This window comes from Schistocerca piceifrons, chromosome 8 (genome assembly GCF_021461385.2).
Source record: "Schistocerca piceifrons isolate TAMUIC-IGC-003096 chromosome 8, iqSchPice1.1, whole genome shotgun sequence".
Taxonomy (NCBI): domain Eukaryota; kingdom Metazoa; phylum Arthropoda; class Insecta; order Orthoptera; family Acrididae; genus Schistocerca; species Schistocerca piceifrons.
The window spans coordinates 109,110,121-109,126,096 of NC_060145.1; the positions used below are offsets into that span (position 1 = coordinate 109,110,121).

Below are 15,976 nucleotides of genomic sequence, written 5' to 3' on the forward strand. Positions count from 1 at the left end.
CCCACCCATTAGCCTTGATGACAGCTTCTACTCTCGCAGGCATACGTTCAATCAGGTGCAGGAAGGTTTCTTGGGGAATGGCAGCCCATTCTTCATGGGGTGCTGCAATGAGGAGAGGTATCAATGTTGATCAGTGAGGCCTGGCATGAAGTCGACGTTCCAAAACATCCCAAAGGTGTTCTATATGATTCAGGTCAGGACTCTGTGCAGGTCAGTCCATTACAGGGATGTTATATTCGTGTAACCAATCCACCATTGGCCTTGTGTTATGAACAGGTGCTCGATTGTGTTGAAAGATCCAATCGCAATCCCCGAATTGCTCTCCAACAGTGGGAAGCGAAATGGTGCTTGAAACATCAATGTAGGCTTGTGCTATGATAGTGCTACACAAAAGAACAAGGAGTGCAAGCCCACTTCCTGAAAAATATGACCACATCACAATACGACCTCCTCCGAATTTAACTGCTGGCACTACACTCACTGGCAGATGGCGTTCACTGGGCATTCGCCATACACCACACCCTGCCTTTCGATTGCCATATTGTGTACCATGATTTGTCATTCCACACAACGTTTTTCCACTGCTCAATCATACAATGTTTATGCTCCTTACACCAAGTGAGGTTTCATTTGGCATTTACCAGTGTGATGTGTGGCTTATGAGCAGCTGCTCGACTGTGAAATTCAAGTTTTCTCACATCTCACCTTCATAGTACTTGCAGTGGATCCTGATACAGTTTGGAATTCCTGTGTGATGGTCTGGATAGATGTCTGCCTATTACACATTATGACCCTCTTCAACTGTCGGCGGTGTCTCTCAATCATCAGACGAGGTCGGCCTGTGTGCTTTTGTGCTGTATGTGTCCTTTCACGTTTACAGTTCACTATCACATTAGAAACAGTGGACCTGAGGATGTTTAGCTGTGTGGAAATCTCGCATACAGACGTATGACACAAGTGACACCCAATCACTTGACCACGTTTGAAGTCCATGAGTTCCACAGAGTGCCCCATTCTGCTCTCACGATGTCTAATGACTACTGAGGTCACTGATATGGAGTACCAGGCAGTGCATGGCACCTAATATGAAAAACTTATGTTTTGGGGGGTGTTTGGATACTTTTGATTACATAGTGTATGTACAACTTTGATTAACAGTAATGGAAATTCCCTGATGGAGCAATACATAAAGTAAGGGAAGAGCAACCATTTACCTATAGCAGACCTACGAGTAGAGCACACACAAACGTGAAAGAAAACAGCATTAACACTGGTTTTTGAGCTCGTGCCACTCCAGTGGCCATGGCAAGACTGTTCATTAATACAATTGGTACCACTGCACATATTTTGAAATGTATAATAATGGCATTTAATCCGGGTACCTTCTATTAGGGATGGCGGACATTGCTGAAACAACCGATTTTTGGTTATATCAGGTTTTTTTTCCACATCAGTTGAACCCGACTGTTAAAACTACTCACAATAACCAATTTCTGAAATAACCGATTTTCCGTTTTTTATTCTTATTATTTCCATAAGAGATGTAGAAACTGAAGAAAAACAGAAAATTTTGACACACCTGGGTTAAAGAGACACAGAATCAAAATATTAAATTAAACAGGCAAATAAAAAAAAATGTAGTCTGTCCATTGTTCACTGCCTTCCTCGAAAAAAGTGGTAAGTGGTTGAATATTTAAAAAAAAAAAAAAAATCACCAATATTCTTCTATTGATTCTACTTTTTTGAAACTCTACTCAAAAATCATCTTGTAATTGGGTATCATAACACTATTTGGGCATTACGAATAGTCAGTGCTAAAGGGTGAAAACTAAGGCTGTAGAATCCCCCCCCCCCCCCCCCCCCCCCAAAACCCCTAGAGTTTTGTATACCTCTAAGTATTGTTTGTATGCTGTGCAAAATTCATCGAAGACACACTCTTCTTTATGAAGTAAAGTCTACCTTTGGCAGCAAGTGCAGCCAATAGTAAGTGAAAAAAAAAAGATGAAATTTCACATGTAAAAAAATATTACTTCGTTATGTTTTTGAATTTCCACTGCTATCAGCGAATCCTGAATCCTCCCTGGTCATGTAGCATGTTAGCAATTTTGTGAAAATTGGAGACAGTATTTCTGTCTTGTTTCAATCACTGCACAGCACCACGTCCACTTTTCTAGACGACACTCTTCTTGTTTGCAATGTTTTACTTCTTGCTGTCATAAAAGCATCGGAAGAGTATAGAACACTGTGGGCCCGTTTACGTCATGTTACCTTTGCCTTCTGCTAGCTATCTTTGGCAGCTGATATTGTCTGTCGTGCAGAAATATAAACATTTCAGTTCTGCTGTTAGTGTGAGAATTACGACTGTGTGAAAGCTTTTTTTGTATGATTTACCATTTAAAATGACAAGATATTGTGGTAAAGCATTTTGGAAAGTGGCTAATGCTTGCCATTTACATATGAATAAACAGTTTCTACAAGTGAGTCAACATAATTCAGCGGAAGATAATTGTGAAGCTAAGATGATGAGCAGTTCACAGAAGAAACTTTGAGCTGGTGTACAGTTTCAGTCCACTAAAGAAAAAGTGAATAGCGGTTTTAGAATAATTGATTTAGAAATTATGTATTCTATTATTAGAAATTCATGTGCATGTGGTAACTGGGCAATAAATCTTTGAGATTATTTGACAGCAATGACAGAGATGGTATTGTGTGTAATATGCACTTGTTTTGAGACAGCTGTCAAACTGACATTCAGTCCTAAACACCAATTGCTAAGAATTGGGTGTATGAAGCCAACATAAGATACCGCTATGGGATGAGATGTGTTGGTGTTGCAAGGGAAGGTAGCAATTTGTTTTGTGCAATAATGAATATGACATCTCTACCTGCCTCGTACTTAACACGAAACAACCATCCTCTGAACACCTCGGAAACAAAATGCAATAGCACTTTGTCAGCAGCAGTGAAGCAGTGAAAGAGGCAGTTTTATTTAACAAAGACATTCAGACAGAAGTAAATGATCCTTTGCCTTCTATAGACCTATGTAGTTCACAGGTGAAAAGGGGCCGCACCTCCTTACATGGTGTTTCATCAGTTATAAATGTTGACACAGGAAAAGTTTTTGGATTTGCAGGTGATGTCCACATATTGTTCTATTTGTAAACAGAGGAAACCATTAGACAATAAGGAAGAAGAGAGACAATGGCAAATAAAACACAAAATAATTTGCAGCAAGAATTATGATGGTTCTAGTGGTGGCATGGAGCAAGCAGGAATAATATTAATAGTTCATTGGAGCGAAATGAGGCATGGAGTTAGATATGTGAAATATCTTGGTGATGGAGATTCTAGTGCTTTTAAATCTGTTGTAGAAAGCAAGCCACATAGAAATGGATGCAACATTGAAAAGCTAGTGTGCATGAGTCACATTCATAAGAGGATGGGCAGGAAAATTCTGAAACTGAAATGAGAACAAAAAGGTGTAAAACTCAAAGATGGAAAGCCATTGGGTGGGCCACAATGCCTGACTGACAAAGAGATCCACAATTTGCAAATATATTATGGCAAAGCAATAAGGCAAAACACTGGAGATTTGAAGGCAATGCAGAAGGCAGTGTGGTCAATATTTTTTCACGAGTTTTCAGCTGAATAGAAGCCAGTACATGAATTGGGTGATAAATCCTGGTGCAAATATAAGAAGGCAAAAACAAGAAACAAAACCTATTCACATAAACACAGTCTTCCTGAAGCAGTCTTAAACACCATAAAGCTAACATTCCAGTTTCTAGCTCATCTAGATTTGTTAAACAAATGTACCCGTGGTGGAATACAAAACCTGAATGAGAGCTTCAACAGTCTCATTTGGAAGAGGTGCCCAAAAACAACATTTAGCTCATCTACTGTTGTTAAAATTGCCACATATGATGCATGTCTGGTGTTTAATGATGGTAACATTGGAAGAATAAGAACTCTTACTGGATTAGGAATTGCTGCAGGTTTCTTCACTGAGAAGCTATTGAAGAAGATGGATACTGCAGGTGTTGGGCATTCTGAACTGACTGTGAAGGATATAGCCAAAAGGGTATGCCAGAAACACCAGATGAAAAGGAAACAAGTACACGAAGAGCAAGAAGACAAATGTATGGTTATGGTCAACATTAAGGTACTAGTTTATGGTGAAAATCCTTATAAAATCTTATGACCATTTCCTAGAATTTTCATTTTTCAATGTATAAGGAAAATTTCCGCCTGAACCATTGGAGATAGCAAAGTGAAATTTTCTGCAGACTTTGTTCATAGTATAACACAACTTCCAGTGGTACCAATTTTTTTCTAAGTGTATTTTTGTCAAAATTATTTACTTTTCTGTTGAATTGAAATTGCTTTGTTTCATACGCATATTTTTTAAAAATAAATTTTAAGAGCTTTAAACTGATATTAAAAAACTGTTCCACACATTTGCCTATCTGATTATTAAGAATTACCTACCACAGTATGAAAGTTTTAAGTAAAGTAATTTTTGCGAAAACATTCCTTGTGTGATAGCATGTGTTGCAAAAATTTCCAACACTGCCATGATCAAATTTTTTGAGAAAAAACATTTGAAAAATTCCAGAATGTAGCCCATAACATAATTACTTCACGTGCAAAATTTGGTTCTATTATCTTTCAAACACAAAAAACTGTGTTAGATTATGTAAACACGTCCATTTTCTCCTATGTCCCCCCCCTTAAGGTCTACAACACAATAAGAGTGGAGAGTTACTCCATTAAGGCAAAAAAGGCATCCTCCCTGCATGAACAGAGTCATACAACAACAAGAGAAACAGTGGGTCAGATTAACAAATGATATACCAGGAGCAAAACAAATTTCAAAGCTGGGAGTAAGGAGTCTGAGAGGACCTATTATTCACACCAGGTGATATCTCAAAACTATTTAGTAAAAAGATATAGTGATAAAGGTCTCAAAGACATAGCATACAGGACTCAGCACAGAGACTAATGGAACAAGATTACAACTTGCTTAAAACAACCCTTAATCCTACAACAACTCACACTAGAAAACTCAAAACAAATGAAAATAACTTACAAAAGAAAAGTACCAGAAGTAGAAATCAGTGGGCACACACTAAATGAAACTGTGTGTTAAGTTCCTCAGCATCATGATGAATAGTAAGCTTAGTTGGCTACAATACACGTGTAAGTTAGCGAAAAGCTCAGCCCTGCCTGTCTCACATGCATAGCTGCAGATGGGATTGCTAGCATTCTTCACATACTTGTGGTCATTACTGTCTTATTGCACATTACTCTAGAGCAATACAGCTACGGTCAAAAGGGAATTTATTCTGCAAAACCATGCAATGTGAATATTTCACACAATTGGTAACCGAACATCTAGCAGAAGTCTCTTCTGGGACCAAAGAACTCTTAGAATCATATGTGAATACATTTACTCTTCAGTGGTATTTATAGTTCACAATAAGAGTGAGTTTAGCATGAACCACGTGAAATTCATAACCACAATATTAGAACTAAAAGTAATTTTCATATGAAGTATGTCGTCGTCCTCTAGGATTCAAAACGCAGTTTGGCAGTCTGCTGCGAAAGGTTTGAAACAGTGCCTGTAGACTTCAGGCAGGGAATTAGAAATTTTCAGATATTCAAAGTAAGATATATTATAATAAAGTAATCTACAGGGAATTCACACAACAATGAATGTGAGAAGATTAGAACTTCTTGTAGCTAGTAGTTAGAATATTTTGCAAAGGTAGTGTGCAATAACTGCTTCTGAATGCTGATGGTGTACACTACTCATGTGTCACTACATCCTTCATGATGGGATTTCCAGAACTTGATTTGTGAGTGAGTGAATGCTGTGCTGTAATCCAGACTTGCCAATGCAGAACCCTCTTTCAATTGGCCCTTTTTTAAGGCAGGGTGTATGTAGTTGAATATTATCTCTTGTAGAGCTTTCTTCAGATGTCAGCATTCGATAATCGTTTAACCATACAAAGTTTCCATTCCCTTCTAAAGCTGGACAGAATGTTACCTAGAAGTGAGCTCATACTTACGGGCTGATACTCGTTATGCTGTGTCTCGCTAACCTGCATTACAGCCACAATCTCGCTTTTAAGGTGGCTATGTCTGAATCTATGCATACACTTGGGCTGACCCTGTGAATTAGGCACCTGTTTCTTCTAGTTCACCATTTGTGTTTTTAAATATTCTTAAACACTGCACACCCTAAGCTCCCATTTTTTTGTATCATTACCAAATGTCAATGTCCCAAGAGGCGTTACAATAATTTCAACTTTATAAAGAATTTCCTGTTCAACAAGATGTTTGCCAGGACATAACTGACCAATTCAAAGAGTTGTTCAATAAGGCAGTCTTAAGCATTTTAAATCCTGCAGTAGGTTTTTAAACCACTCCCATGTCTTACTTCTCCTATACTTGTAGCTTTTGGCATTTGCATTTCACACAGACCTTTGCCTTTATCTAACAAAACATTATTTTTCTAATGACTAGACCTGTTCCACAAGCACTGAGGCTTTGCAAGTAACATTTATTATAATTATAAAACTATCGTAATTGTATTACTATTGTTATCGCAATGTACATTTTTGTTGGAGAGAGGCAGTACTCAGCTTGCCAACCATCAAATACAGCAGTACAGTAAATTTACACATTCAGTTACCTGAAACTTTAAAATGTATTTTAGAAACCTAACACTAAAAATATACGAAAAATGTGTCTAATGAAAAAAGCAGATAAAAATTCACCTGAATCCTTCCTGAGGGACAATCTCCACTCCTTCCAAATTAACAATGTATGTGTAGACCTGATGTGGCTTCAATTCAAAGAAATAGTATTCATGGCAATTGAAAGATTTATACAAATTAAATTAATAACAGAGCTTATCCCCCGTGGTACACAAAACAGGTCAGAACACTGTTGCAGAAACAACGAAAAAAAGCACGTTACATTCAAACGAACACCAAATCCCCAAGATTAGTGATCTTTTCCAGAAAAAAATTAGTGCGGACTTCGATGCCAGGTGCTTTATAATATCTCCACAATGAAACTTTGTCTCACAATATGGCAGAAAATCCAGAGAGATTCTGGTTATACATAAAGAATGCTAGCGGAAAGATACAATCAATGTTTTCTCTGTGTGATAGCAATGAAAATACTATCAATGACAGTGCTGCTAAAGCAGAATTACTAAACACAGCCTTCAAAAATTCCTTCACCAAAGAAGATGAAGTAAGTAGTCCAAAATTAAAATTAAGAACAGCTGCCAACATGACTAACTTAAAAGTAGATATCCTTTGAGTATTGAAGCGACTTAAATCACTTAATAAAAGCAAGTCTTCCAGGCCAGACTGTATTCCAAATTAGGTTCCTTTCAGAGTATGCTGATGCAATAGCTCCATAATTATCATATACAGCCACTCGCTCGATGAAAGATCTGTACCCAAAGATTGGAAAGTTGCACAGATCACACCAATATTCAAGAAGGGTAATACAAGTAATTCACTAAATTATAGGCCCATATCATTAACGCCGATATGCAGCGGGATATTGGAACTTTACCTCAAGGAAAATTGTCTTTACATACAGTGAACACGCATATAGTAAACATCATTCTTCTGAAACACAAATAGCTCTTTACTCAAACAAAGTGTTAAGTGTTACCACCAAGGAATTTCATATAGATTTCATGTTTCTAGATTTCCAGATTGCTTTTGTGACTGTACCTCACTTGCAGCCTGTAATCAGACTGCGTATGGAATATCATCTCAGTTGTATGATTGGATTTGCGATTTCCTGTCTGAGGGGGTCAGTTTGTAGTAACTAACGGAAAGTCTCCGAGTAAAACTGAAGTGATTTCTGGCGTTCCTCAAGGTAGTCAGTTATATGCCCTCTGCTGTTCCTCATCTGTATAAATGATTTTGGAGGCAATCTGAACAGCTGTCTTTGGTCATTTGCAGATGATGCTGCCATTTATCATCTAGTACAGTCATCAGAAGATCAGAACAAAGTGCAAAACGATTTAAAAAGACATCTGTATGGTGCGAAAATTGGCAATTGGCCCTAAATAATGGAAAGTGTGAGGTCATCCTCATAAGTACTAAGAGTAATCTGTTAAACTTTAATTACAACATAAATTAATCGTACCTAAAGGACGTAAATTCAACTAAATACCTATGAATTACAATTAAGAACAAATCCAATTGGAAAGAATACACAGAAATTTTGTGGGGAAGGTGAAATAAAGACTGTGTTTTATTGGCAGAACACTCAGAAAATGCAATAGATCTACTAAAGAGACAGCCTACATTATGCTTGTCTGTCCTCTTTTGGAGTACTACTATGCGGTGTGGGATCCTTACCAGACAGGATTAACAGAGTACACTGAAAAAGTTCCAAAAAGGGCAGCATGCTTTGTATTATAGAAAAATAGGGGAGAGAGTGTCATGGAAAAAATACAGGATTTTGGGGTGTACATAATTAACACAAAGGCATTTTTCATTGCAATGGGATCTTCTCACGAAATTTCATCCACCAACTTTCTCCTCTGAATGCAAAAATATTTTCTTGACAATGAACTACATAGGGAGAAATGATCACCATAATAAAATAAGGGAAATCAGAGCTCGCACAGAAAGATACAGGTGTTCGTTTTATCTGCATGCTGTTTGAGAGTGGAATAATAAGAGATTTATTGTGAAGGTGGTTTGATGAACTCTTTTCACTGCACTTACGTGTGATTTGCAGAGTATCCACATAGATGTAGATAAAAGTTCAAAATACTTACAGAATCCAAGAGGCATCTGGCTCCATTTAACATCATCTTCTCGGGTCCTCTGTCCATATTTGTCGACAAATACACCCAGTTCATTGAAACATAACAAAAATTCTTGCTCAGATGACGAATGTTTCATGTCCAAAATAGCAACTGGAAAGCTATTTAGTTTCTCAATGCCAAAAAATATATGAGACAAAGATGCATCTGACTGATCAAGAAACTCTGAAAGCATGAAACAAAATTTATTACTACATATATATGAGTCTTCAAATATGAGACTAAGTTTTCTTCTACCACCAACTCTAACAAAATTGTTCAATATCCTCTCTGTTTCTATTGAAATTCTTTGATTTTATACCTTAGATACGCGGAGTTGCCTGCTGTCACTGTTTGGCTGCACTTATTTTACCATAAGTTATTAACATGTTACTGTATCAACAGGCTTTGACCGCTGATGCACTAATCACCTTTTTCTGAGAATGCTCATTTTGAGCTTTTAACTTACCCCACAGTGATTGTTAGAGTGGAAAGCGATAGCATAGCTATAATTTCTGCATATGGAATAAACAGCAAGGACAACCCAAGGAGTTTTTGCACTTACTTTTCAAAAAAGTGAGCGAGGATGCAGTCAATTGCAATGTAAATGACCTTGGCAAACTTACAAAGTAATAACAATACTACTTTGAGCTCATCTGGTGGCAAGGTATACTGATGCACAACAGAGCCATGACAAAACTGCAATAGTCAATTCCGGGTGGGCTGCTAGGTTGTACAGAGATTCTTGTAGCAGTTAAGTTGATTGCGAAAAGGTAGGTGCGAGAGAGAGAGAGAGAGAGAGAGAGAGAGAGAGAGAGGTTCACAGTATATTTTGTCACTAAGCAGATGTGTGCCAAATTTTAAGTGTATGCAGGCATATTGGTGCAGTGAAGACTGGTAGCAATTCAAGACAATTTTGTGAGTGGAAATAAAATTCTGGGTGTTCTAAAAAGAACTCCCTAGTTTCAAGCATACATTTTATGGGGAGTTTAATGAAAAATTACATCAATGAGTACATATCATGAGGGAGAATTCCTTCAAGTTTTGTTTAAAGTTAGTAGACATCAACATATGATCCATTTGTTGCCCTGCACACATCAAGACGATATTCCACTTCTCGCCACATATTCACCAACATTTCAGGTGTAAGTGTCCCAGCCACTGAGATGACTCTTTCCCGTAAATGATTGATGTGTGTAATCTTTTCACTGTGCACAACATTTCTGACGGGGCCCCAAAAGAAAAAGTCCAGTGGGGTTAAGTCTGGGCTTCGTGGTGGCCAAGGTATTGGGCCATTCCTACCTATCCACCTTCCTGGAAAGCAAGTGTCATGAGCAGCACACACGTAGTTGCTGTAAAGAGGTGGGGTGCCACCTTGTTGGAAGAACAAAAGCCCTTTTCCACCTCAATTAGTTCAACATCTTCAGAAGTTCTCGGTCTACCTGGTGAGTTTGCTTTTAAAACAGTATCTGTTTCCTTGAAAGACTTTAGACAATGACGGATAGTTTATGTTGTAGATGGTTCACAACCATACTGACGTCTAAAATTATGTTGCACTATTATAACTGACTCAGTTTTCAAAAGCCAAATAACACACTTCACTTTCTGTTGCAGAGTACACATTGTTGCTGAATAGCACTGCACTGAACTGAGGGAACAGAGGGGAAAAAACAGCACTGGTGCCGTCTGAAGTTCAAGCAGACTTGTTAACTGTGGGGAGCCAAACTTTGAGAGTTTATGAATCAAACACCACAAACTAAAACATATTCACCACAGCATACTATTTTGATAGCAATAACCATGAATAACTAGGTTTTATGTTTGTGTTTCATATACTGTCACCCAGCAAATGAACATGATATAAACTGTTTTACCAAGTGCATAATGGAAATGTGTAATTTCAGTCAGTGAGGCTGTACACTCAATTGTACGCACACAGCTAACTCAGATAGCACCAGGTAAGTGTTCACCATTATAACGAAGAATACGAGAAAGTGGCCTCCTCTTTTTTAAAATTCATCGAAGACTTATAATATACCCACATACCATTGCCACCACTGTTGACTACATAACAGACTCACTTTACAATGAAAACTTAATCTGTTGGAAACAATATTAACATACTAGGCTTCTCAAGACCAGATGCAGTTTTGATATGCCACAGCAGCTGTAAGAATGTCAATTTCCATCTCATTAATGTACGTTGGCTAGCAGATTGTGGACGAAAGGTTACCAGTAATGAATTATATTTTATCGTGGATAAACCATTTTCAAAAATTAGCAAAAGGCATCAATTTCACAAATGCTCATCAATTGAAGACAAAGCCTGAACATGAGTCCGTGATCATATTTTGGCACTTTATTTTGCAAGTCCTCCTGTATCACACAAACTATTACACTTCACTATTACCAGTGTCGGCTACAGCCACCCTCAGATCACAAAATATTCTGATGTAGTATCAACGTTAAACTAAACAAGAAGGTACATAGTAAATTCACAAATGCTGTGACAGACATGCTTTCAATAATTAAAAGTGGCAGTGTCAATGGTATGCAAGTTTTATTAAGCTGTAATTCCACGAGTGTCTTGTCCCATCAATCAGCAATTTTACAGAATTTTTATTTTTTGCAACGATTTTTTTTGTGTGTGTTTGCATTATTGTGTGTAATGATGAGGAATTAGGTGCCACTGATATGGTACACTTAAGTGTTGAGCATTGGTGCAAAGAAGCATCAATCTCTTAATTCAATACAAAAATAATAAATGTCAACAAAGGAATTTAATATCCAATTGTATACCATTTAAAGGGATACAGTACTCACATGGCACATTACATCTGCATCTGGGTAATAAAGCGATTGTTAAGTTTATTTATTTATTGTCCCCTTTAAATATCAGGGTAGGAGAAGGTAGTGCTGCCACACAATGGTAACTGAAGAATAACTGCTTCTCTTTAATTGCCTGTGCTTGCTGATTAGTTAGTAATATTTCCTTAAATTGCTTCCTCCCTTTCTTTGTTTGTTTCAGTCCCAGTCTAACTGCCACCTCAGAGCTTGTAGTAAATGAGAACCTGGCCCAGGCATAAGAACACACAGAGGAGGGAGGACAGGGAGAGGGGAAGGGAGAGAGAATGGAGAATGAATAAGCTACAGCTCTGCATACATTCTCATGAAAATTATTCATCGACATAACAAGAAGGTAGGATCAGAACTACACTGCAATTCGTAAGTAGGGTAAAGTTCACCTGATACTCGTCTAATTACCCTCTTGACATGTCTGCTACTGTCTCCTTCTATCCAAAAGTATTTCTGTCACACTTCCAATACTATTCCAATTTTCTTAAATACAATCTGACACCCCTCCCCCCAATAAAATAAATAAAAAATTAGACTGGTAACTTGATTGTATTACTTATCACTTGTTCCTGGACCACTCAACTTCTTCAGATTTGATTCCTTCTTACCGCTGCCATATATTTCTGTTAGTATGTTATTACTCCCACACTGTTACATTATAAAGAAAAGGCATAGTGTTAGGAAAACTGACATAACTGTAAAATCAAATTCATTACTATTGCATTATTATTAATGATAATACAACTAATAGACTGTGCATATTGCAGTGTTGGCTGCCTTGTCCCCAAGAACCTCTGCTTTTGTAAGAGAGGGTCTCAAGTTCCCAATCTTACCACTTGACGTAAACAGATAGGTATATAAACAAACATGGGAAACTCTATGTAAGAGAGTTTACTTTTCAATAATCAGCTGGATCATTCCTCAGCTTCTGGATACATAACTACAGAGACTCCTTGTGTTATCATGCTGGTCATTTCATAGACAGTGATTTAATTCAGATTGTTATCCCTCAACACAAACATTTAAATTTGATACTGGCTACATCTACATCAAATAAAACAATATTTTTTGAAGTCTTACCTTCGACAGATAGGTCACCAAGATCAATTTCATATATTCTGTGGCAACCGATAATAACTGAATGATCTGCAAAATGGATGCAACTACATGGCTCTGATGTTGGTATGTCTTTCACTAGTACAAACTTCGCCTGACTGGCAGACCAGCGAAGAAGCCTAAAAAGTCATTCATATAGAGTAAAATTTATTTAATTAAATTTATACTCAGCGCAACTTATTTAAACTTTTTACCACAGATCACAGTAAAAGGGTACAAAATTATAATTCTCCAGAAATAATTTTGAGTAGGGAATGAAAATATTTGTGTCATACAAATCTGTGCTCATGATGATGGTGTGTTTTCTCTTTTACGTACAGCAGTTCAGGGTTATGGCACAAAATGTTTGTGTATGCCAAAGGATTTATTTTTTAATTTTTTAAAACACTTGCGTAAGTACCAAATTTTCCCCTCAGTAATGACCCTATAGTTAAAATTGCTATTCTGATGATTGTGAATAAAACTGGGAAACTAACAGACAGCTGTTAACAGTAAAATACAGTTTCCTTACATTTCATGCATTAACAGTATTAGGAACACAACATATGCAAAACCAAGTACAGAAACTTTTAGCATCGGTTACACCACAATCTGATATGATTGGCCCCCTTCTTGTCTAATCTTCAGCAGTGCTGACTGGTGATGGCAAGGTCTCAAGTTCAAATCACGAAGACAACCTCCAATTTTTCTGTTGCATAATGTCTGGAACGAGGTTCACTCAGACATGTGGAGCACAGAGACAAGCCGACAAAGTGGTGCAACACTGAAAGGCTTGCACCAAGCTGGGAACAATGTGGACCTTTGAAAAGTGTTGGAGAGCAAGAGAGAAGAATAGATACAGAAGAAAAGAAAACAGGGAGCATAAATCAAATACAAGTGTGGGAGAAGAGGTAATTATACTTTATCTTGTCTACCTCTTAGCTGCTTCTTTCTACCCTATTTCCACTTTGTTTTATTCTCTGCACTTTGTTTACTTCTGTATCCATTTTCCTTCTCACTATCATTTTTCAAATGAGGCTGAGACAGCGTTTACTGATGTGCTATCACTGACCTCCTACTTCCCAGTCATAGATAGACTTGCCAGTCACAGTCCGTCACTGGAACTGCCTTCCGCAAACAACTGGATAACAATGCAGAGATACACTGCTCTACAGGCCCGCCAGCTTGTCTGTAGACAGGCAAGGGAAGCACAGGCCACCTGCCAGGTAGCTTTTTAGCATGCAAACCCTGCGCACAAGTCACAAGCACACCATTCCCCAACACCTCTCATCCAGAGTAGTAAAATTCCCACCCCTGCCACTGATGCCTGCAGGTGCCTGGCTGTCTGCATGTTGTCACTCGGGCTGGAATGGCCTCGCATAGAGGGAGCAATATTCTGTGCTTTGAACCTAATAACAAACATCTTCATTTCTTTTCCAAATGAATATAATTTTGCAGTTGGTCATGTTTTGTCTCTTAGGACTGAGTGTCTTGTTAGCAGAGAATAATTAGAATTTGTAATGCCCTCAAAAATATTATTATTTTCTTATGTGTGGATTATTTTGTTGGCAGATAATCTTGAAGTGGACCTTGAACTTACAGTGAGTGCAACACAGAGAAACACAAAATAGTTTTTTGTTGACTGTTCTACTGCTTTTATAAATTTTAGAAATGACATTATGTGACCCCTCAAGTTGCAGTAGGGAAATCTGACACTATATGCACAGATTAATATTAAATGGTACTTATAAAGAGTTGACCAAAATAGGAACAGGTCTATCCACAGAAATCATATCTTCAGAGTACATCACCTTTACATTGGCTTCCAAGTGATTTGCTACCCTCTCCAAAATCAAATATTTCCTATTTTCTAGCCTGAAGTAAAAAACCGCTATTACGGAAAGGCGAGGGTGCTGTTATCTCTCGTGTGTGTGTGTGTGTGTGTGTGTGTGTGTGTGTGTGTGTGTGCGCGCGCGCGCGCGCATGCCCTGCTGACGAAATGTACTGGACAGCCCATATGCCTCTATTCAAAGTGAAAAATTTCTGAACAGAATTTCCATTTTTATCCTTGCACTGATGACCACTGGAGTAAAATAAAAGAAAACTAGCAGCAGCAAGGAAAGATTTCCTGAAAGAAACAAATATGTTAACATCAGACACTAAGTTGAGCATTAGCAAGTTCTTTTAGTATTTATCTTAACTGCAGTGGTGTACAAAAGTGAAACGTTACTTTAAAAAAAATAGACAAGAAGATAATAGAAGCTTCCTAAATGTGGTTGAACAAAAGAATTCTGAAAATTAAATGAATAGATTCAATAATTAATGATGAGATACTGAATCTAACTGGAGAACAAAAGTTTGGCACAAGTTGACTAAAAGGATTAGTTGATAGGAGTCATCAAGGAACCATCAGTTTGGAAATGGAGGCAGGTGTGGGGAGGGGAGGGGTGTAGGATAAACATTGTACAGACAGCCAAGGGTTGAGTAAAGCAATCAGGTTCAAATGGATAAAGGTTGTAGTACAAGAAGCTTGCACGGAATGGACTAATGTGGAGAACTGCATCAAACTGGTCTTAGACAACCACAACAATAACAAACAAAATTAATTGTTACTCACCTGATCTTTGTGGCAGTAGCAACACATACAAGGTTCCGGGCTCCAGTCGCAAAGAGGTGATACGAATCAGAGCCTGGCAATATTGGCTGTAAATGCAATGCAGGTGCAGAGCACTCCGCTGCTTTAGCATTACACTCCAGGTGGGCCAGGTTGCAAAATACCAGTGTACGAGAGTCACCTGAAACATAGTTGTAGAACGAGCACTTAACGAAGTTTTACTGGGACAGACCATTCATCCTATGTTCCGTATAATACTGCGTTCAGAAGACTACTACTAGTAATGAGGTAAAAGACTTAAAGAGACAACTCTGTGCAAACAGAGAGAGAGAGAGAGAGAGAGAGAGAGAGAGAGAGAGAGAGAGAGAGAGAGAGAGAGAGCGCGAAAGAGAGAACACAGTTCAGTCACAGCCTATTGCAGATAACTGACTGTTGGTGAGAAGGTTGACCACAAGACATGTAGGAGATGCAGTGTCAGTGTGTCTGACTGCAGTCAGAACTTTGGGCACTCAGATCTCAGAGGTTGTGCAGGCTGTGAGTCAGTCTTGCCCAGCACCTCAAGG

General features: G+C 38.1%; 1 protein-coding gene across 1 annotated transcript in view; it reads right to left on the minus strand.

The window, feature by feature from the left end:
* The window catches only part of LOC124711300 (citron rho-interacting kinase), a 217,559-nt gene that overhangs the window by 14,058 nt on the left and 187,525 nt on the right, over positions 1–15,976 (minus strand). The window contains exons 29-31 of the mRNA XM_047241304.1: positions 15,417–15,594; positions 12,785–12,939; positions 8,822–9,034 (exon numbers count right to left, since the gene is read on the minus strand). Of these exons, the coding sequence (XP_047097260.1) occupies positions 8,822–9,034; positions 12,785–12,939; positions 15,417–15,594 (546 nt within the window). The remainder of the gene's footprint in view (positions 1–8,821; positions 9,035–12,784; positions 12,940–15,416; positions 15,595–15,976) is intronic.